The sequence below is a fragment of the Macrobrachium nipponense genome, chromosome 27 (assembly GCF_015104395.2).
Source record: "Macrobrachium nipponense isolate FS-2020 chromosome 27, ASM1510439v2, whole genome shotgun sequence".
NCBI lineage: Eukaryota > Metazoa > Arthropoda > Malacostraca > Decapoda > Palaemonidae > Macrobrachium > Macrobrachium nipponense.
Genome location: NC_087216.1, coordinates 12,610,254 through 12,634,664, shown reverse-complemented (window position 1 = coordinate 12,634,664; position 24,411 = coordinate 12,610,254). Strand labels below are relative to the sequence as shown.

Sequence of the window (24,411 nt, the reverse complement as noted above, 5' to 3'; positions counted from 1 at the left end):
CCTAGTAGTATATATTTTTTCCCCTTGTTAAGTTGTAAGTTTTTGGTTGTTTGAAAGAACATGCGGGTAGGCATGTTTTTCATTTCGTAGTCTAACAATGATTAGATTGGTTAGGTGATCGGTTTTATGTTTGAGCTCCTTGCAATGATAGTGGTTAGGTTCTGTCATATAAGTGGGCGAATCCCCGTTGACAGATCCTGCTCGGATTCTATCAAGTAAGCGGATAACCAAATCCCTTTGATAGACCCAAAGATCTGTCAGCTGTAGGTCACGCCCTCGCTGAAGCTCTTAAGGCAACGCAGACTCATAGACAGTAACTACGAAGTCTTCTGCCTAAACAGGTAAGAACCAAGGTTGTATTTACATCCTACAACTAGTGTTGTTTCCCCTTTTTTCCATATCTATATTGCTGTCTCTTTCCCTCCACCAAGGGTGTCAATCAGCTAAGTATATATCTGACAGGAAAGTTCATGTACAAAAATGTTATTGTTAGTATACAATAAGGTTTTGTACATACTTACCTGGCAGATATATACGATTGATGGCCCGCCCAGCCTCCCCTCAGGAGACCGGTGGAAGGAAAAATTCTGGCTGGAAAGGGAGATTGGTTCTTACAGCCGCCACCCAGCGGCGGGTAAGGTAGATCACCTGACCTACCTGTCGCGTGTGCCGCGTTTTTGAATTCTGTCGTGACGTCAGAGACGTATAGCTAAGTATATATCTGCCAGGTAAGTAATGTACAAAACCTTATTGTATACTAACAATAACATTTTTGTGAGATTGCTGTATATTTGCTTATGATAGAATTTCCAAATAGCACTTTTATTGGCTGTTGTCCGAAAAACTTGGTAGCTAAGCTGTATATTTTATAGTGGAGATTCGTCTGGTTAACCAACCAAGGAAAAGGAACACTTGAAATTATTTTGACATGATTTTCAAATAAATTAAGTTAGCTCTACAAGATTTTCTTATTTGATTATTTTTTTGTACATGCAACTTCCCCGGCGATATATACTTAGCTATAGTCCTCTGACGTCCCGACAGCAAGAATTCAAAACTCGCGGCACACGCGACAGGTAGGTCAGGTGACCACCCCACTCCTGCCGCTGGAGGGGTGGCGGGAATAGGAACCATTCCTGTTTTCTAACCAGAATTTTTCTGTCGCCGGTAACAACAACACCGTTGTTGGTACCTCCTGCTTTGGAATTCTTTTCTCGTTGGCCGAGGATTATCTGTTTGACCTTTGGTGATGTATATTGATTTTTGTTTCTTTGGCATACGCTTATCGTGGACCGTTTTTTTGATTTTGGTTTGGATTCTCTTTAAAATGTCTGACTTGGTACCTGTATTTAGAGTGTGTACGAAAGAGGAATGTAAGGTGAGGCTACCGAAAGCTACGGTGGATCCTCACACGTCTGTAAAAAATGTAGGGGGAATGATTGTTCTGCAATTAATACCTGTCTGGAATGTGAGTTTAACGGAAGTGGAATGGAAGACCTTGGCTTCTTATGTAAGGAAACTTGAGAAAGATAGAGTTAGGAGAGCTTCCATCAGAAGTTCAAGTAGATCCTGCTCTATTGAGCAGGAAGTAGCTCCTAACTCTTCTGTTAATTCACCGCCTCATAGTTTGGTTTCAGCCCCTTCCCCCAGCAGCGAACCTGTGGATGCGTCCACGGAAATGGCTGCAATGAGAGCCTCAATTATCAACTTAAAATCGCAACTGCAAGCGATGAAGGAGACAGGTAAGCGCAGTGACGTGTGCAGTGATTTGTGCAGTGTCCCACCAGTGAAGTGGAGGGGCGTCTGACCGACTCCGCATTGCTCCTAGGCCTAGACCTCTTTTCAGACTCCCATGACCAAGGGAGGAGGAATGTCGAAAGCCGCAAGGGGGATGTAGAGTATTCCCAACGGTCAAGCGTCCCTTTCGGCGGAGATCCTGTAGCCGCTTCCTAGGCTGCCAAGGACAGCTATTGCAAAAGCGTCCTCAGGAAGTGCTTTTCTGACTCGGACTCTTCGTCCCCAAGAAGAGGATGGTGGGCTTCTACCTCTAAGTCGTGCCCTCTTAAGAGAACCTGGAAAATGCCAGCAAGGAATTGTTGCATTCCAGTCCTGAACCTTTTCTGGAGTATTCTCCTGCTCGTAAGAAGAGAGCTACGAGATCTCCTACTCTCTCCGGAAGGTTTGGCTCACAAGACGAAGGAAGTTTTGGTAGGACTCCAGCAGCAGTTGTCCGCCTTAGTAGGAGTTCTTTCAGAAGGCTCTTCTAGGAAGAAAGACGTTTCTCTTCCCATCAAGAGTTCTGTTAGGAGAGCCTCAGAGAGTAGGCGTCCTGGCGCCAGCAGACGCTCCTCGCCTGAAAGGTTTTTCGTCCCCAGCGAAACCTTCTTCAGTCAGTTATGACAAGACTCGTATGTCCTCTCCTTCTAAGCTCGTTGAGCGGAAACTCCCGGCGAGCAAGAGTTCTCCCAGGAAGTTTTTCTAGAGGCAATTACGCCTCTCATGACAAGTACCGGAGAGCCTGAGAGCCTCCTTCAACCTGATTTTTTCGCGGATGTCTCGTGAGAGAATTCGTTCGGCTAAGAGCTCCGGGAGAGAAGAGAGACCCTCTCTTTTCAGAGCTCCGCAAGAAGGAAGGAGTGTTCGTTCATCTAGACAATTCTCGAAGGAACAACCCTCTCCCTCCGGCAAGGGCCCAGAATCAGGAGTCCCGTAGGATCTTATAGATATCCTTCTAAGGACGCAAGAGTCTCGCCGAGTAGGCTCCATGATTTTGACAAGTGCTCTTCGCCTCCCAGGAGGTCTAGGATAGAATCAAGCGCCTCTCTGACTGGACCAAACAAAGATAAAAAGGAGCTTTTCTCCTGCTAGACGCGGTTACCAGGACGCAAGTGCCTCTTCTACTGGACGACGGGAACAAAGGGTTCTCCTTTCCCCTCGCAGACGCATTTCGCCTTCTATGCGTCATCAACAGGACGCAAGCGCCTCTCCTTCTTGGCCAGAGGCGCCCTCACCAGGACGCAAGCGCCTCTCCTTCTCGGCCCAGGCGCACTCACCAGGATGCAAGCGCCTCTCCTTCTTGGCGCCAGGAACAGGATGTTCTCCTTTCTCCTCGCAGGCGCTCTTCGCCTCACAGGCGTCTTATTCAGGACGCAAGCGCCTCTCCTAGCAGGCGCAAGGAGCAGATCAGAAGCCCGAGTATAGATAGGATTCGCGAGAGGAAAGGCTTCTTTCTCCGGAAATAGTGAGGGATATTTCGAGGACCTTATCGGAAAAAGCTACACAGGACCTGTTGGCCCAGTCAGCTAAAAGACTAAAAACCTGCTGTTCAGGTATCGAAGAAGAGAAAGTTCCCTTCCAGCAGCCCTTTCGGGAAGGTCTGTCCCTAGATTCCTCTCTCAGAAGTAGACGATCGGAGAAGAGAGGAAGGTCTTCTCGAAGGCCGTGTTCGTCAAGGCCCAATGAGACTGCGGTCCTCCAGACAAAAGTGGGTGCCAGGCTTCTAAACTTTTACGAGACTTGGGCACAGAAAGGTGCCGATGCCTGGTCCCTGTCCATCCTAAAGAAAGGATATTTAATCCCCTTCAGGGAAAAACCTCCCTTGACTACAACTCCAAGGGAGTTGACAGCAAACTACAAGGACTCTGTCAAGAAACAAGCCCTTCTACATCTCGTGGAGCAGATGCTTTACAAGGAAGCCATAGAGGAAGTAAAAGATCTCTCTTCTCAGGGGTTTTACAATCGCCTGTTCTTGGTTCCGAAAAGTTCAGGAGGTTGGAGGCCAGTTCTGGACGTGAGCGCCCTGAACGTTGTTCGTAGCAAAGAGGAAGTTCACAATGGAGACGACATCCTCGGTTTTTAGCAGCCCTCGTCCAGGGGACTGGATGGTATCCCTGGACCTGCAAGGATGCGTATTTCCACGTGCCAATACACCGTCTTCCAGGAAATACCTCAGGTTTATGACTCAAGGAAGAGTATTTCAATTTCGGGCCCTATGCTTCGGACTCTCAACAGCCCCTCAAGTATTCACAGGACTGATGAAAAATGTGGCTCACTGGCTTCATCTCGAAGGGATTCGAATATCCTTGTATCTAGACGACTGGCTGATACGAGCACAGTCGCGAGTCAGATGTCTGGAGGACTTAAATCTGACACTGAAGTTAACACAGTCCTTGGGACTGTTGGTAAACCTCGAGAAATCCCAGATGATTCCCCAGCAGAACATTGTTTATCTGGGATTCGGATGGATTCTCGGGGTTTTCATGTATTTCCATCACAGGAAAGACAGAACCGCTGCTTGGAAAAAGTAGCAACCTTCCTAGAGAAAGAACAATGTTCCGCGAGGGAATGGATGAGTCTTCTGGGGACCCTTTCCTCGTTGGAACAGTTCATTTCTCTAGAAGGCTTCACCTAAGGCCTTTACAGTTCTACCTAAGAGAACATTTGGATCGAGATCTCAAAATCTGTCCGATTCCTTCCAGATTACGAAGGAAATAAAGGAGGACCTTCTTTGGTGGAGGAATCCGTGCAGGCTCAACGAAGGAGTATCCCTTCACGTTCCGAACCCTCGGCTAGTGTTATTTTCAGACGCCTCAGATGCGGGATGGGGAGCCAGCCACTCTAGGGACGAGAGAAGTGTCAGGCACCTGGAGGGGAGAACAGGTGTCCTGGCACTCAATTTGAAGGAATTGACAGCGATTCACTGTCTCTCATACACTTCGAGGCTCAGATCTCAGGTTCAGTCCTACAGATCAATTCGGACAACACAACGCCTTAGCTTACATCAGAAGCAAGGAGGGACACACTTGTTCTCCTTTACAAAAAGGCAAGAGAACTACTGCTTTGGGCAGAAGAGAGAAGAATCACTCTCCTGACAAGATTCATTCAGGGGAGAAAAATGTAAGAGCCGACCTTCTGAGCAGGAGAGACCAAGTACTGCCTACAGAATGGACGTTGCATCAGGAAGTATGCAACAAACTAGGGAACCTCTGGGGGAGACCAAATATAGATCTTTTTGCCACCCATTGGAACAACAGGCTGGAAAATTACTGCCCCCCGATCGCCGATCCAAGGGCGATTTCTGTGGACAGCCTTCTCCTCGATTGGTCCGGAATAGACGGGTATGCTTTTCCTCCGTTCAAGATCGTATCGGAAGTATAAGGAAGTTTGCATCAGCAGAGGGAACCAAACTGACCCTCTTAGCCCCGTTCTGGCCAGCGCAAAACTGGTTCACAGAGGTACTGGGATGGATAGTAGACTTTCCGAGATCTCTCCCAAACAGGAGCGATCTTCTCAGACAACCCCACTTCGACAGGTATCACAAAAACCTGCCCGCTCTCGCTCTAACTACGCCTTCAGACTATCGAAGGACTTGTCAGAACGAGAGGCTTTTTCTCGAGAAGTTGCGAAAGCTATCGCAAGAGCAAGGAGGACCATCTACTATTCGAGTCTACCAGTCGAAGTGGGATGTGTTTTCGCAGATGGTGTAGAGCTCAGAAGATATCCTCTTCCAGTACCTCTGTGACAGATATAGCTGATTTCCTCCTTTACTTGAGGAAAAAATGTAGTCTAGCAGTATCTACAATTAAGGGCTATAAAAGTATGCTTTCGTCAGTCTTCAGGCATAGAGGCCTTAACATTGCAGAAAGACAAGATTTACATGATCTGATTAGATCTTTCGAGACGTCGAAGACGGAAGAAGTATTAGAGCACCTACTTGGAACCTGGATGTGGTCCTAAAGTACTTGATGACCCCCAAAATTCGAACCTCCCCGTAAGGCTACGTTCAGAGATCTAACAAGGAAGTCGTTATTCCTGGTCGCGCTAGCCTCAGCAAAAAGGGTAAGCGAACTACAAGCCTTAGAGCATAATGTTGGCTTCAGGAACGACTCAGCGTTTTGTTCCTCAAACTGATGTTTCTGGCGAAGAATGAAAAACCCTTCGAAGCCTTGGCCTAGAACCTTCAAGGTAAAAGGACTTCGTCTCTAGTGGGTACAGAACAAGAAAGAGCTCTTTGCCCGGTGAGAAGCCTTAAGTTCTACTTAGAGAGAAAGAACGAAACTAAAGGGGAGTAAGGATAGTTTATGGTGCTCAGTTAGAGATCCCAGAGGACAGATCTCAAAAAATGCTCAGCGTTCTTCATCAGAGATGTAATCAAGGAAGCCCATTTAGCGTGTAAAGAAGAACAACTGGACCTCCTTAGAGTTAAAGCTCACGAGGTAAGAGCAGTCGCTACCTCTTTAGCATTCCACAAGAACTTGTCGATACAGACTCTAGTGGAGTCAACTTTTTGGAGATGCAATTCAGTCTTTGCATCCCATTACTTGAGAGATATTCAAGTGACGTACGATAAATGCTTTACTCTAGGAGCTTACGTATCTGCGGATTCGTTGCTGGATAGGGAGCTGAACCCAATCCTTTTTAGTTTTATTAGGTTAAGGTTTTTTAATGGTTTTTGGTGCGTTTTATTGGTCGATTGAAAGAGGGTGCAGGAATTAGCCCCTTTCATCGTAGTTTCTAACATGTTAGTGTGGTCAGTGGTCGGGATTTGGTCGTTATGCTCCTTGTAGTGCTTAGTTACCTAAAGCTCTATCATGTAAGAGGGTTAGCCCCCGTTGGTATGATACAGGTCAAGGTTCTGCCATGTAAGTGGGTCAGCCCCCATTGGTACGATCCAAGAAAAGGCTCTGCCATGTAAGCGGGTAAGCCCCCATTGGCATGATCCGAAAGGATTATCAGTCACAGGTCTCATCCTCTCTGAAACTCTGATGGCAAGCAGACTCATAGACAGTATCAATGAAGTCTTCTTCCATATCAGGTAGGAACCAAGGTTGTGTTTTTTTAATATACCTACAACGTATGTTGTTTCCCAGTTTTTTATATTCATTAATATTTAGTATGTAACTGTCTCTTGCCCTCCACCAAGGGTGTCAATCAGCTAAGTATATATCTGCCGGGGAAGTTCCATGTACAAAAATGATATTGTTAGTATACATAAAGTTTTGTACATACTTACCCGGCAGATATATACGATTAATGGCCCGCCCAGCCTCCCCTCAGGAGACAGGTGGAAGAGAAAAATTCTGGTTAGAAAACGGGAATGGTTCCTATTCCCGCCACCCAGCGGCGGGAGTGGGGTGGTCACCTGACTACCTGTCGCCTGTGCCGCGAGTTTTGAATTCTGTCGGGACGTCAGAGACTATAGCTAAGTATATATCTGCCGGGTAAGTATGTACAAAACTTTATTGTATACTAACAATATCATTTCTTTCAGGATCCTATAACTGTCGGGTTGGTTGGGCTACAGATAAAGAGCCTAGGATTGTATTTCGTAATTGCTACGCCAAACATAGGAAAGATCGGGGGAAAAAGACAGCTGCAGTAAGTTGCTCATTTAAGACTGATTATATATGCGTATTTAGTTATTTTTCTCTTGTTGGTGTTTTATAGTTACTAAATGGATTTTATAGTTGAATGGACAACACAGTTGTGGTTCTTGATGTCGTAGATATTTCTCAAATTGAGAGAGTTTAGGGATGAGAAATATAGAAAATTTTAAGGTTTCAACATTTATTTTTGAGGTAATGAAAATGCTTGATTGAATTTCCTGCAGTGCTTTGGCAATATGTCCTTTAATTTGCAAAGAGGAGCTTTTCAAGGTCGAGGATATACAGCTTTATTGCCAAAGCCAAACTAAGTACAGGCTCTGTGTAAGTTCACTGTTATTTATAAGATGAAGAACTTTTTATGTGATTTTGTAGCAAAAGTAGCTAAAGAAATATTAGTTTATTTTCTGGGCTCAGCTCGTGTCGCGTTGCTTGCGAAATATCCTTTAATCTATTATTTCTAGGGAGGGTAAATGTACTAACACATACCAGAGAATAAATAAAATAAAGAAAAAGGTCAGTATGACTGATCTCGCTCACCTCTAGGAGGGTGTCGGTATGAACACTAGGCGATGAGACCACTACCACGAGCCAAATGCCAATAGAAATCTCCCACTACAAAACCCTCCAAGAGGAGCCGTCCCACAAAGGGAGCAGCTCGTACTACTACTACACCATCCCATGCTTGCGACTGCTGCGCCTCTAGTGGCCATCCTTTTCGTTAGCTCGCACGAATCTCAAGTGCTATTTTTCTCTCTGTGTATTTTGTGCCCTTTCTTCGGATTTTTCGATAATGGAGCGTGCAGCTATTGCAGCAGCTAAGTTAAGTACTCAGTATTTACGGTTAAGCGAGTTTTTTCCGTCCCCGAGACGGTATTTGCCGTTTTTTAGTATAGATACGTTCTCGGGGGCTGGAAGCATGGCAGCATGGTCCTGCCGCATGTTGGGTTCGTTCTTGGTCTCCCATACCTAGAACATCCCTTATTATTTTACGCTCTATTTTGATTATCCGCGTTATTACGTCTACTCAAGTTGTTATACATGTATGTATTTCACCTTATGTAGGCTTTTTCTATCCAGACCCTAGTCCAGGTTCTTAGTATCGGCCCCTGACTAGCTTTGAGTGGTAGACTTGCCTTCGGGCTAGTCGCACACTCCTGGATTTTTTCTCCTGCTATTTTACCTTCTTTCTTTCATTTTTATTATATATTATATTTTTTATGTTTTGTTATTGTTAGGTTAGTTGGCGTCTGGCTTAGCCTAGGTCCTGGCTCGTAGAGCCTAGTCTACCGTTGATCAGTTCGGTCGCTTCCTCATAGCTTCTCTCTGATCAGTTGGTTTTTCGCCCTATGGGCCTATATGCACCTACCGCTTTTCAGTTCTGGTTGCTTCCCGATAGCTTCTCTCTGATCAGTTTGGTTGGCCTAGGCTTGTTACCGTTTCTTAGTTTACCGCCTCGTGGTCACTACGTGATCACGAGTCAGCCAGGCGCCTGCCAGTCCCCCTTCCCCCTCTCCCGCTCTCCCATAGAGTCGGGCGGGGGTGGGTCGGTCTGTCCTTGCTCGCCCAGCATGCCCGAGCCTGCCTCCCCTTCCCTCCTACCGGAGGGGGCCTGGGAGTCCCGACAGTCCCCTGACTGGTTCCGACCTCTCCGCTTCTCGGCTCGGCCGGGTGGTACGTTTTGTGGGGGGCTCTGGCCTTCCCCCCCTCCGTTACTTCCTTGTCGCTCCGGGTTAGCGCGAGTCTGTATGTCATCTCGCCCTTCCCTCCTTACTAGAGCTCCTCCCTATCGGAGTCCTGATATCCAGCGGAAGGGTATAGTCCACCATAGTTGGACCGGAGCATACAATAGGTCTTTACTAACCGTACCGTATTGCTGAGTTACTACACTCCGCTTCACTGGACCTAGTCCGGTTACTTGCATGTAGGTTTAAGTTATCTTTAAGTTTATCTTAAGTTTCTTAAACCATCCCCACCCCTCCCTTAGTATTTACCCGGATCTCTCCGGGATTATAGCCTATTCAGGCAATGCAAGGGAGGGGTTATGCCCAAATTTTTTCCGAGCTCCGCCACGTAACGGAGTTCTTTTGTCCTTAGTCTGTAAGTGTTACCCCTTTAAGATACTCATGTGTCCTTCCCACTTACAGGCCACCAACTGTGAGCATCCGGGATGTTTCCGCTACACTTCAGGACCCCTGTGGACACGAAGTTTGCCGGTCCCATGCTCCATGCGCGACTCCGCACGGGGTACATCCAGGTCTGGTACCATGAGACGTGTACCATATGTACGATCTGGTGAGCCAGCTTTTGGAAGGCGTAAGTATTCCATCTCCGCATGCCGCTCCGCTTCTTTTAGTTCTTAAGTTTTCATCATTACTTTAACTTAAGGCATCTAGTTTAAGTTATATCCTAAGTTTTAGTTTTAAGTGGTTCTTAAATCTAAAATATATCCTCTCTTACAGGCTCCGGCAGTAAGAGATACGGCATTGGCTACCCTGCGGGCCTGGGTCGGAGGTTTTGGCAAGAACGCCGCCAAGGGTCAGCCCTACATACTGGAGAAGCGTTTAGCTTTGTTAATCTTCCCCGGAGGCAAGGCGACTGGGTACGTCGACCCGGTAGAGGCGGACCCCTCTATTGCCTTTATCCAACAACAGCTGGCGGCCTCCTTGACTGAACAAGACCAGGATATCTCCACGGATGTCGCAACCCTGGATATGAAATGTTGAACCTATGGTAGGTATAGACGACCTGTTTGGTCGAGGTAAGTAATGCAGGTACCCAAGGGTCCCCCTTGGGAGTGACTGTTTCTTCTACCTGCAACTTCACCATCCTTCCCAGGCTTTACCGGTGATGAGTTATATACTCCTCCAGAGGCTTCGGTTAGGCCTAAGATCAAGTCTAAGCATATGACCTTGACTAAGACGTCATCGTCCTCGAAGAAGACGTCCTCGTCTTCTTCTTCGCGTAAGTCTCCGGCTCGTAATCCCGGCCCAGACAGGTCTAAAGGGTCTAGCTCCGGCTCAAAGTCCTCAAAGAGTAAGCCTAAGGAGAAATCCCGCACCCCGGCAGTATCACCAGTTCCACTACCTTTGGTGCCTATTCAGAGTCTCCCCTCCACCTCCGCAGCAGCTCCGCTCTGGACACCAATGCTGGCCTGTGGCAACAGGTGGGCGACTTGGTAGGCTCCCTTAAGACGAGTATGGAACATATGATATCTCGCCTGTCCGGATAGGATAAACTTCTCAGGATACTATTATAGCCGGCCTAAGAGAAGCCCCTCTTGCCTCTCCCTCAACCTCTAACACTAGTGGATCTCAGCTTCCCCCGTATGACTCGCTGCCCGCTTTCTCCATGAACAATCCTTGGAGAGTAGCGTCATATGCTCCCTTCCAAGATGGTCTCATCTCCGTACCGGAGTTTGGAACTCGAAGAATAGAGGACTTCGAGTTCTACCCGGAAGGCCTACAGCCTCCCTTCATAGGCTACGCTAGGCTCACGCCTTCGGCTATGGTTAGAGATGACAGGGTACCAAAGGAGACAGTCCTCTATTCTCGGGACCAGGCCCAACGAGAATGGCTTAGATGTCTAGACGACATGGACTGTTCGAATACCAAGATCCAACCATTCAAAAGTCCCTTTACCATTTTCACGATGGACGAAGGTACCCCGCTCCCTTTCCTTACCAAGATAGCGAGGGTCGACCATCTCAGCAGCTCAGAAACAACCCATGCCTCAGCTGAAAGAAGCAGACCCCACTTCTCCGTTGCTCCCGTCAATTGGAGAATTATGGGAGGACTTGCCTAACACTTTCACAGCTGGCAAACTCAAACCTGACTGTGCTATGGAGCAGTTTGGTGAAAAGCTGCCCAGGCTCCCTGATAGTCTTATTCAAGCGGAGTTTGACTCGAAAACAAGACTAGCCAGGTCAATCAACCTGATGGCTATGTCTGAGGTAGCAACCATGGCTTATGGTTCAGAACCAATTTTTAAGCTTATGACCAAGCCGTGACTCAAACGGTGCAGTCAGACATGTTCGAGTTTGCCACTGCTAGAACAAATTGCAGAAAGCATGTATTGCTAGAGGCAACCATTCGGCATGAACCGAATAGGTTACTTTCTTCTAACATCTGGGGCGCAGATCTCTTCCCAGAGGCTATGGTAAAGGAAGTACAAGCAGAGGCTACGAGGTTGAACCAAAGCCTTAAGGACCGTTGGGGTCTTACGGCTAGGAGAAGGCAGACTTGACACCAAAAGGTAAGGGACAAAGGAAGCCTAGACGTTTCCAACCTTACCAAAAGAAGCAGCCGCGCTCCCTCAACAAGTTCCTACAGTGCCGTTAGTGCAGACAGCTCAGCCCTCCACGTCTAAAGGTCAATCACAGCCTATTTATGTGATATCCCCTCAGCCTCAACCCTCCACCTCATACGCCATCTCTCCAGCTTACAATCCAGCCTTCGAGAGTCAAGCTTCTCAGAAGTATGACCGCTCGAACAAGGGAGGCAGAGGTAAGCGTCCTTTCGTGGAGAGGATCGGGAGGCCCCTTCAATAGGGGAAGCACTTCAGAGGAGGTCGAGGGGGTTACCAGAACCAATGAGGAACTTCAGGTAGGAGGGAGGCTGTTTCACTTTCGCCACCGGTGGAACTTCAGCCAGTGGGCTCAGAGCATAGTGTCAAAAGGGCTGGGTTGGAGCTGGTTGACGAACCCACCTCCAGCCAGACCTTTCCGTCAACTTCCTTCCAAGGAATTGACAGAGTACGCAGAGGACCTCCTTCAGAAAGGAGCTATAGTCAAAGTCAAGAGATTAAAATTTCAAGGTCGCTTGTTCAGCGTCCCAAAGAAAGGCTCAAACAAAAGAAGGTAATCTTAGACTTGTCCCGCTTAAACTTAGCCATCCGCTGCGACAAGTTCAAGATGCTCACGATCTCACAGGTGCGGACCTTACTTCCCGTGGGGCCGTCACCACCTCTATCGATCTTACAGACGCCTACTATCATATCCCTATTGCAAGACACTTCCGTCCGTTTCTGGATTCAAGATAGGAGACCAGACGTTCTCCTTCAAGGTAGTCCCGTTCGGGCTCAACGTGGCACCCAGGGTGTTCACGAAGCTAGCGGAAGTAGTAGTGCAACAGCTCAGAGCTCAAGGGATTATGGTAGTAGCGTATCTCGACGATTGGTTGATCTGGGCCCCATCAGTCGAAGAATGCAACAAGGCCCACACTGAAAAGTGATCCAATTCCTAGAATATCTAGGATTCAAGATAAACAGATCCAAGTCCAGACTCACCCCAGAGTCAAACTTCAGTGGCTAGGCATTCAATGGAATCTATCCTCACACACTCTGTCGATTCCATCCACCAAAAGGAAAGAAATAGCGAAGTCAGTCAAGCAATTTCTAAGTCACAAACTAGCATCGAGGAGAGCTCAGGAAAGAATCCTCGGCTCTCTCCAGTTTGCTTCAGTAACGAACATCTTAATGAAAGCCAAACTGAAAGATCTAACCAGGATCTGGCGCTCTCGCAGAAATGTCAGGTCCAGGGACAAGCTATCCTCAGTACCTCTGATTCTAAAGAACCGGCTTCGGCCGTGGGCAAAGTCAAGAATCTGTCAGTGTCAGTCCCTCTTCAGTTCCCTCCACCAGGGATTACCATCCACACAGACGCGTCCCTTAAGCGGCTGGGGAGGGTACTCCCAGGTCAAAAGGTGCAAGGAATTTGGTCACCCCCCCCCCCCCAGTTCCGTCAGTTCCATATAAAACGTACTGGAGGCAATGGCAGTCTTCTTGACTCTGAAAAGATTACGCCACCAAGGTACTCCCACTAAAGCTAGTCTTGGACAGCGCAGTGGTAGTACATTGCATAAACAGAGGAGGCCTCCAAGTCACGTCATCTAAATCACGTCATGATAGCCATATTCTCCCTGGCAGACAAATTCAGTGGCATCTTTCCTCCACCCACACTAGCTGGAGTAAGAAACGTCATAGCAGACGCCCTATCCGATCAGTACCCCTAGAGTCGGAATGGTCTCTAGACGAGAGTTCGTTCCAATGGATCCTTCAAGAGTCCCAGGGCTACAGGTGGATCTCTTCGCATCACAAGCGAACCACAAACTACCGTGTTATGTTAGCCCCCAACCTGGACCCTCTGGCTTAACGCCGACGGACGCCCTGGCTCTGGACTGGAACAACTGGGAGAAGATTTACGTCTTCCCTCCAGTGAATCTCCTTATGAAGGTCTTAGACAAACTCAGGACATTCAGGGGTCAAGTGGCTCTAGTAGCCCAGACTGGCCGAGAGCAATTGGTACCCCCTGATCCTGGAACTGGGTCTTCGTCCCTTCGGATCCCCAGTCCCAGCTCTCCCAGTCAGTACAAACGAAGACTGTGTTCGCTTCCTCAGGGATTCTCAAACCCTAACTTTATGGATTTCATGAAGTTTGCGGCAAAAAGAGATGCGAATATTGACCCTCAGAATATTCTTTTCCTGGAATCCGATAAAAGGGATTCAACTTTGAGGCAGTATGATGCTGCCGTCAAAAAGTTAGCAATCTTCCTGAGAGAGTCAGATATCAGAATCATGACAGTTAATTCTGCTATATCCTTTTTCAGATCTTTATTTGAAAAGGGTTTAGCAGCTAGCACGATTACGACAAACAAGTCAGCATTGAAAAAGATATTTCAATTTGGATTTAACATAGACTTGACAGATACCTATTTCTCGTCTATTCCTAAAGCATGTGCTAGACTTAGGCCCTCTGTCAGGCCTACGTCAGTTTCATGGTTCTTAAACGATGTTCTAAAACTGGCTTCCGAAACCGATAATGACACATGCTCGTTTATGATGCTCCTAAGAAAAACTCTGTTTTTATTAAGCCTAGCTTCAGGAGCAAGTATTTCAGAACTGTCGGCTTTATCCAGAGATCCGGATCATATTCAATTCCTTCCCACGGGGGAAGTGCTACTTTCTCCGGAACGTAGCTTTTTAGCAAAGAATGAAGATCCTTTGATGAGGTGGGAACCTTGGAAGGTACTACCCCTTCCACAAGATGTTTCCCTTTGTCCGGTTTCAACCTTACGAGCCTTTCTATCCAGGACCTCCTCTTCCTCATCGGGCCCCTCTTTAGGAGAAGGAAAAAGGTGGTACTTTATCCACTAAAGGCATCAGGCAACAAATCCTGTACTTTATCAAACAAGCCAATCCTGACTCCTTTCCAAAAGCACATGATGTCAGGGCAGTTAGCCACCTCAATTAATTACTTCCAACATATGAATTTTGCTGATTTAAGAAGATATACCGGATGGAAATCGCCGACAGTGTTCAAACGTCACTACCTTAAGTCCTTGGAAGCTCTGAAATTCCCAGCAGTAGCAGCGGGTAACATAGTTTCCCCTGACTCTAGCTAGATTATAGTAGAAGATTCAGTCCTCCTTTCTACTGCCTCACCCAACAGTTCGTCTATTCCTGCCTTGTTCATTAACATTTACCTTGTGTTTTAGCTGCTTTATGATTGTATAAGTGCCCCTTTTTTGTTCTGGTTTAGGGACACTCACATCTGATTACCATACTGATCTCATAGATGTTATCCCCTTTTTTTTTTGGTGCTAGGGGATACATCATAATGCAATGGTTACGGGTTTTGTGTTATATTAAGTCATATACATTCCTAAGATATTTTATTTTATCATTGATCAAATATTTATGTAAATTTATACTAATTGCTATTCTATTTTTTGATACATGTTGTTACACAGATTTATTGTGATAGGTAATCATTGTACCTATTTGTATATAGTAAATAAATCCTTATATTATTAACATAATTAGATTTAAGGGTAATTTAAGAACATAATTCTGATTTTGCTTTACTGTGTACTTGTATCTTTTTAGCAATTATATTCATTCTTTTATTTTGATCTTTCATTTGAGACCTATTTTGTTTTATTATATTTTATTTTACTTTGTTTACAATCTTGTGCTGTTTTCTCTGGTACGATTTCGCGCAAGCGACACGAGCTGAGCCCAGAAAAAGGATTTTGACGTAAGGAAAAATCTATTTCTGGGCGATTGGCTCGTGTCGCCAGCGAAATACCCCCCTACCCCATCCCTTCGCTCAAGATTGTCTGCTAACTTCAGGATGGCCACATAGGCGCAGCAGTCGCAAGCATGGGATGGTGTAGTAGTAGTACGAGCTGCTCCCTTTGTGGGACGGCTCCCCTCTTGGAGGGTTTTGTAGTGGGAGATTTCTTTATTGGCATTTGGCTCGTGGTAGTGGCTCTCACTCGCCTAGTGTTCATACCGGACACCCTCCCTAGAGGGTGAGCGAGTCAGTCATACTGACCTTTTTTCTTTATTTTATTTATTCTCTGGTATGTGTTTAGTACATTTACCCTAGAAATAATAGATTAAAGGATATTTCGCTGGCGACACGAGCCAATCGCCCAGAAATAGATTTTTCCTTACGAAAAAGTCAAAATCCTTTAATTAAGACACTTAAGAATTTTAACTTTTTATCAGTATAGTGAAGTACTACTTTATGAAGTTAAAATGACATCAGGGATGAGTACTTTTTTTATATATTAATGTACTGAAAATGTTTAGGACTATTATATGCATTTTGTATTAAATGAAGGTTTTTATCTTGTTTTGTGTTTCTATTTTATATTTCTAATGAAGGACTTTTAAATCATTTTAGCTGGAGAATTGCTGTCTTGTATTTGAAATGTTAGTGAATGAGTTAACGACACAATTTTATTGTCACAGAATCATTCTTGTAAGTACTACTGTACCATCAATATTTAAAGTTTTACATTGAGATACAGTTGCCTAGATGCTTTGAAAGAATTTTTCAAGTCTTGTTTACTTCCTTGCAGGAAACAGAGATACTTGTGGCCAATGATATAAACAATATTGAAGCTGTAAGATTTCAGTTAAAATCACCTCACGATGAGAATGTTATAACTCATTTTGAGGCTCAGGAGACGATGTTTGACTACACATTTTCACACCTTGGAATTTGCACATCACAAGTAGCACACCCTGTTATTCTCACAGAGGCATTCTGCAATCCCAATTATTCTAGACAGTGTAAGTATAATTTTAGTATTTTCTTTGTGTGTTCAAGAGACAGAGATGGATGGGAAAATATATACGAGAGAGAGGTAAAATTCATATAGGAAGTACCAGGCTGGAATGCTGAAGGAAGGTATGGAAGAGGTAACATAATGTAGGTAGGGCTAAGAATGGTGAGGGAGCAAGTATGAGAGTATGTTGGGATAACCTGAGAGGTGGTGCACAACAGACATTTATATAGAGGAGTAATTGAGGCCTAATGCAACCCTTGGTGTTTTGCTTAGAGTGCAAAACTTAATTCATGGGGGAAAACGAAACACCACAAAAACACTTGAATTTAATACAAAAACAAAAGACAGAAGTTATTCCTGAACCTCGAAATACATATGTTAATGAAAACCAATCACCCTGAACTAATTATACAAAACAACAAGTGTACCCAATGAAGATAGTAAGGCAAAGATACATCCAAAAGGGGAAAGGGGTTCAGACAGGAGAAGGTATACGGAAAGCAAGAATAACCTAACAATCACAAACTAAATAACCTAACGGTGGTTTCCCTCCTCTGAAACACTGGAGTTATTGCCGTAATCTCCTTAATTACATATGAGTTTCTGTCCTCCGTAACACTGGAGTTATAACCGTGATCTTTATAAATACTTATACGTATGTCTCTGCGTCCAGAGACAAAAGTGAAGGGGCGAAGTGATGAAAGTATATAAATATATTTATGGTACTCGACAGGACCCATAAAGCAGCGATCCTACGTCCACGAGGATGATCCTCCAGAAAACTCGGGATGTCCAAATGAAACCAGTCAAAGATCGCCTGAATATTCCAAAAGATATCAGTCACTTATACCTTGGCAAAGTGAGAGCCCCTCGACATTTACTGAGCCGAGGGTGAAGCAGGATGAAGAGTAATCCTTCAAGAATAATAGTATGTCCAAGCAGGCGTTATGTATCAAATCCAGCAGTCACCAGGAGTAATAAGGCTCAGAGATCAACTGACTCTTTCAGTCGAAAAAATCTCCGACACCGCCACGGTGACAGCACCACTCACTCACAAATATATGAAAAGACAGAATGGTCATTAGGGGCAATTACCATACAGACAAACTACTGGGGAGGAGGAAAACTAACTAAATGGATAATAATACAGTTAATATACATAACAAAAACTAGAATAATAAAATAACTAAGAATAAAATATCACAACAAAGTGACAATAGTCAAAGGTAAACGAAACTAGGATTGTTTTTTAATGATTTTAGAAGGGCATTTAAATCAAATATGAAGTTGCTCAAACAGTACAGATTTTCACAGTCCATCTGCAAAAATCTTTAGAAACATTAGAACCTTTAAGGGGGCTGGCTGTTTTTTGAGCTTAGTATAACATTGGAAAAACCTAAGAATTTATATAGTCGTGTCAATAATTATTATATACATATTTATATCAGCACAATACTGCATATGATTTTCTGAAATATGTAAGTAGAGATAAAGTTTATGGAAAAATTGTCATCAGAATTTACTAATGGTACCTCCTTCTCATTGATAGTTAATCTCAGTAACATTGTGACACAAGTCTACGGTCAGGATTCTTCAACTTGAGAAGGCATCTCAAAACATAATTTGCATAACCTAAAACTGCTACTACACCATCATTTTTCAACCAGTTTTAATTAATATTACAGACATAATTTTAGTTAAGTGGGAAAAATGTAAGTTAGCCTCATCTTTTATTCTCTGAGTTACTTTGTGAAGTTTCTACTATATGCTTATATGTAGCAAAAGATGCTGTTCCAGTTGGAGTGGAGTGAAAAATAGTGTTCCACACAGTTATTGTAACTCATATATTGATTTTCTCTTGTTCCCTTTTGCTCTCCAAAGTATCTGTTGGTCAGTTAAAAATCGAGGTGTCCTCATCCTCAGATTGTTCTTCAGGGAATTTGGGTGGTCATGGCATTCTTCCCAATTAAAATCTAGTTTAAGCTTCATATTGGACCTTAGTATAAAAAATATCCTTTTGTTCATGAAACTTACCTGTCAGATATATACAGTAGACCCTTGACTCACGAACACAATCCGTTCCTAGACCTTGGTCGTGTTCCAAATTGTTCGTGACTCGGAGCTAATTTCCCCATAAGGTTTAATGGGAATAATATTAATTGGTTCTCGACCCCTACGAACCAATATATATTATGTATATTTTGCCTTATTTTACACAGATAATGTAAAAGTCAGTGTAAAAAACCTTAATATATCTAATAATATAATTTAAAATGGTAAACTAACAATATAAAAACGTTTGTAAAGTGAACACTTACTATGACTGGCGAGACTTCTGGCTTGACGGACAAGAGAAGAGGAGGGTGGTGGGTGGGGAGGAGGTTATTGTGCGGAAGGAGACCCTCCCCATCCAGGTCGGGGAGATCTCGTTCCCGGAGATTTCACTCTTCTAGGTTTTTTTGGTGAACGTTTAATCACAAACTTATCCAATGTCTGTTGCCTTTTCCTTCCTTGCATAACTTTTCTGAAATGGCTCATTAAATTTTCATTGAGCATATTCACGATCCTGTTCGTAACAATTTTGTCCGGATGATACAATTCAAGGAAGCACTGGACATCATTCCACTTTTATCACATCACTGCTGACATCTGTAACTTCCTCCCCAGCCTCCTCTTCGTCAGTTGATTGCTCCCGAGCAAGTTGCTCCTGCTGCTCTTTGTGGAGTTGAACAAGTTCGTCCGCAGTCAAATCTTCTGAATGTTCAGCGACCAATTCTTCAACATCTTCGTCGTTGACTTGTAGACCCATACTGTTGCCCATGGACACAATTTCTTGCACAATCTCTGCATCGAAGCCCTCAAAGTCACGGACAGTTACGCACTGGGGCCCAAGTTTCCGCCACGCAGAATTTAATGTGCGGTACGTAAACTTCAGTCCATGCGTTATCAATGAGGGTTAGCAGTGAAAAACATTAAAGTGCTTCTTCCAAAATTCTTTTAAGGTTAATTTTGTCTCTTCAGTTACACGGAAGCATCTGGAGAAGAGCGCCTTCGTATATAATTTCTTAAAATTGCTAATGACTTGTTGGTCCATGGGGCTGGAGAACAGAGGTCGTGTTGGGTGGAAGGAACTTGAACTGAATGAAGTCATGTTCACTGCAGTCAGCCAAGTACGAAGGGTGTGCCGGGGCATTATCCATGATCAGAAGGCACCGCAGGGGTAGCTTGTTCTCTGTTAGGTACTGACTCACGGTCGGCGCAAACACTTCATCAATCCACTCCATAAACAAGTTCCGTGTCACCCATGCTTTTGTATTGGCCCTCCACATTACAGGCAGTCTGGCCTTATTTACATTGTGCTGCTTAAAGGCACGCGGGTTATTTGAATGGTAGACAAGTAGCGGCTTTAGTTTCAAGTCGCCACTTGCGTTTGAGCATAACAAAAGCGTAAGCCTATCCTTCATTGGCTTGTGGCCTGAGAGCGCCTTCTCTTCTTGGGTGATAAATGTCCTGTTGGGCATCTTCTTCCAGAAGAGGCCCGTTTCATCACAATTGAAAATCTGTTGAGCGACGTATCCTTCGGCCTCCACGAACTCGGCAAACTCAGTCACGAATGCCTCAGCAGCAGCCATGTCTGCGCTAGCAGCCTCACCATGCCTAATTACAGAGTGAATTCCAGTTCTTTTCTTGAAGTTATCAAACACCCTTTACTAGCCTTAAAATCATCTGGCGTGGCACTAGTAGAAGGAGTTTCCTTCAGCAAACTCTGATACACTTGCCGAGCTTTCTCGCAGATGATCGGCTCGTTTACACTATCACCTGCCATCTGTTTCTCATGTACCCACTTCAAAATTATTTTTTCTGCCTCTTCGAGGGTTTGCGATCTCATCTTGGTTAGTACTGTCACTCCCTTCGCAACATTTGCTTCTTTAATGGCATCCTTGTTTTTCAAAATTGTCGAAATTGTCGACTTGGCCATCTTGTACTCACTTGCGATATCGGTCACGCGAACACCACGTTCAAACTTTTCTATAATTTCTTTCTTTTATTTCAATGGTTATCTTCCTCTGCACCCTCTTCTCACCATCACTCTTCACTTTCTTACTTTCACCACCACTCTTCACTTTCTTAGGGCCCATTATGAAGAAAATCACAAGTTTTAGCGCAAAAAATGCTAAGCGAATTGACGAACGTCTTGTACACAATGAGATGAGACAAAGAGCGATGCGTGGGTGACGCCGTGCGTGGGCGGCTGGAGGATGGCTGTTCCCATGGGCAAACTCAAACGCTCTCACGTGTGCTGGGCGATTTGCGCGCATTTTTCAAATGTTTGTGTCTAAAAATTAGTTTGTGAAACAAAGTGAATTGTTATTTTCCAGAAATTTCCAGCATTTTTCAAATGTTCATGTCTCAAAATTAGTTCATGACCCAAACAGAATTTTTATTTTCCGCATTTTTTTTTGTTCGTATCTCAAAGTTAGTTCGTAGGTCAAGGGTGAAATTTTACCTATAATTTTGGTCGGGGATCGAGTTGTACGTGGGTCAATGCGTTCGTGAGTCAAGGGTCTACTGTATATAGCTGTATTCTCCGACGTCCGACAGAATTTCAAAACTCCCGGCACACGCAGTGGGCGGCCAGGTGGTTAGTACCCATTCCCGCCGCTGGGAGGCGGATATCAGGAATCATTCCCATTTTCTATTCAGATTTTTCTCTGTCGCCGGTTGGTAAACAACTGTTTACAGACCTCCGCCTAGGATTTTGAAACTTCTTGTGCTAACTTGAGTATTCTGATTGACTTTTTGGTTTTGATTTGGCTTGTTGGCTTGGCATACGTGATAGTGGATTTGATTTGGATTTGGCTTTGACTTTTCTTTGATTACGATGTCTGGATCTAGCTCTGCTAGCTTCAGGGTGTGTAAGGTGCATGAATGTAAGGTGAGGTTGCCGAAAGCTTCAGTAGACCCTCATTCAGTGTGCTCGAAATGTCGTAGTCATGTATGTATGTTGAATGATAGATGCATCGAGTGTGAGCAATTGACTGAAATTGAATGGAAGGCATATGATTCTTACGTGAGAAAGCTTGAGCGTGATAGAATCAGGAGGTCTTCCTCTAGGAGTGCTTCTGTGAATAGAAGTCAAGGTAGAATTGTATCTCCATTAAATCCTCCTGTAGATGTAATTCAACCTAATCCTGTTGTATTGCCTCCGAACAATCAGGAAGTGTCTGCAGAAGGAAGCGTATTATTTACGATCATGGAGTCGATTCGCGCCTTGGAATCTAAAGTGATTGCTCTACAGTCAAATGTGAATTGTGATAAAAGTGTTAGTGCATCTAGTGTTGTGGAAGGGGGGTCAGATCGGTCCCATAATGCCTCTAGGCCTAGGCCCCTTGCCGGGACTCCCAGGCCTTAGGGAGAGGCAAGCGAAAGCCGAAGGAGGGTTACGGGATCTAATGACCGGTCATGACGTCCCTTCGGCAGAAACTGAGGACGAATCTCAGGCTGCCGGTGTTCGTGCACGGGCACGGATACTTAAAGAGTGCTTCTCTTCTTCCGAGACTTCCTCTCCTCGCCGAGGTTGGGACGCTCGGAAGACCTCTCAGAGGGAGAGCGGCAGGGGCGCAAGGTGTCGCACAGGCGGCCGTCGCCCTTGTCGCCCTCTTAAGAGAGGTTTCAGAGAAGAGGACGCTTCACGTCCTTCTGATCATTACGTAGATTCATCACCTGAAGATTTTGAAGCTTTTCCGCCACAGAAAAGGAACAAGACTTCATCAGGGGAGGACTCTTTCGAGCGTCCAAGTCTCTTAAGCATGTTCCTGAGCTGAAGGAAAGGGCATCCCCTCGACCCGTCTTCCTTCGCCCCACAGGATGAGTCCTTTCCTCCTGATCGAGAACTTTCCCCATACAAGGAAAATGCTTTGGGAAATGCAAGAGAACAGTTTAGCTTCCTATTTTGGAGAAAGGAAAGGAGCCAGAAACTAGTCATCGAAGGAAGGATAGGTGGCTGCCTGTTAAGAGGACTAGGCAGTCCCCCGGCGGCCCTCCTCCTCCGCGTTTTTCGGCCTTTGAGTCTCCTCCTAGTAGCCGACGCATTAGAGAACGTGATTACGTTCCTCATGAAAGGGCGTCTAGGAGAGACGAATTTGACAGAGACGTGAGTTGTCGCACAGGCGGCCGGCGTCTTTGTCAAAAGGCCGAGAACGCTCAAGGATCCATATCGGAAGTTCAAGCTTTGCATGTTGATGATCAAGCTCGGCGTCTTAAGCAGCGAAGCGCTTACCAGGACGCTCGAGAAGACGCTTTTCAAGACGCGCGGAACGCTCGCCAAGACGCTCCAGCTGACGCTGTTCAGGACGAGCGGCGTCCTACGCATCATGACGCTCAGCAAGACGCTCGAGCTGACGCTGTTCACACATCAGGACGCTCTGCAGGACGCTTCTCAGAACGCGCGGCACCTTGCATATCGGGACGCTTGCCAGGACGATCAACAGTGGAGTCCGAAGCGTCAGGATGTTTCTCATGTTAAAGTGTCGAAGTCATCGCGATCTTTGAAGGGCGCTGATGACCGAGAGAAGGATTCGTCTAGTGATCGCTGCCCTACGGATGATGACGAACCAAATGCGTCAGCGTCGTCAGACTATAAGACGTTGACGGATTTACTTAAGAAATTGTTCCCAGATAATTTCAAGCGCCCGTTTCCTTGCTCTCCACCTTCACAATTTGCCTCATCGAAGGCCAGGAAGGCTCCTGGCTTCGTTAAGATGGCCACTTCGCTCTCTGCGAAGAGAGCGTTTAAGAGAGTCCAGGATTGGATGGATTCAAGGAAGGTTAAAGGGAAGACTTCGTTTGCACTTCCTCCATCTAGACTGAAAGGGAGACTGCTGGATCTGGTACGAAACAGGAGAAGAAGCAGGATTGAAAGCACCGTCTTCTTCTCAAGGAGATTTCGCCAATTTGGTGGATGCTCCAAGGAGGTCTTATTTGTCACCGGCTAAGGTTTCCTGGACTATGACGGAGACTGATCATCACCTCAAGGGGTTATTTAAAGACGCTAGAGGTGTTTAAAAAAACTTTTTAGATTGGTGCCTCGGGGCTTTGGATGTACAATCGAGGAGTCAAGACTCGATTTCGCTGGAAGAGCTTTCGAGTGTATTAGCTTGTATGGATAGAGCAGTAAGGGATGGCTCTGATGAGTTAGCATCTCATTTTGCTACAGGTCTGCTAAGAAGAGAGCTCTCTATTGTAGCTTTGCGGCGAAAGCAGTTTCTCCCGCTCAGAAAGCGGAGTTATTATTCGCCCCCTTCTCTACGCACCTATTTCCGCAGTCCATGATTAAGGATCTGTCGGTAAACTTGCAAGAAAAAGCAACAAGGGACCTCTTGACTCAATCTTCCAGACGAACTACTACCCAGGCTTCTACTTCAACAGCTCCAGCACCAAGAAGAAATTTAAGCCCTTTCGTGGAGCACCTTCCTCTAGAGGTTCTTCGAGAGGAAGGGGGTCCTTCAGAGGTAAGATCTCTTCTATCAAGAAGGGAAAAAAATTGACGTTTCTGCCATTCAGGCACCTGTAGGTGCGAGACTCACCTTTATTTGCTCAGGCATGGAGGACGATAGGGGCGGACACCTGGACCCTAGATGTGATCAAGAGAGGATACAAGATCCCTTTCCTCTCTGCGCCTCCTTTGAGCACGAAGCCGATAGACCTGTCGCCCGCATACCAGTCAGAGGAGCAACAGATCTTACTCGACCTTCTAGATCAAATGTTGGAAAAGAAGGCCGTAGAGGAAGTCCTGATGCTGGATTCCCCAGGCTTCTACAACAGGTTATTCCTGGTTCCGAAGCAGTCTGGGGGATGGAGACCTGTCCTAGACGTCAGCAGACTGAACATTTTTGTAAAGAAAGAAAAATTCAGGATGGAAACTTCTCAGTCTGTGCTGGAGGGGGCCTTGA

General features: G+C 45.4%; 1 protein-coding gene across 2 annotated transcripts in view; it reads left to right on the top strand.

Annotated features, from left to right (window-relative positions):
* Positions 1-24,411, top strand: part of LOC135200826 (actin-related protein 5-like) — a 77,240-nt gene that overhangs the window by 17,262 nt on the left and 35,567 nt on the right. For both annotated transcript variants that reach the window (XM_064229499.1, XM_064229500.1), the window contains exons 3-4: positions 7,271-7,377; positions 16,250-16,463. In XM_064229499.1, the coding sequence (XP_064085569.1) occupies positions 7,271-7,377; positions 16,250-16,463 (321 nt within the window). The remainder of the gene's footprint in view (positions 1-7,270; positions 7,378-16,249; positions 16,464-24,411) is intronic.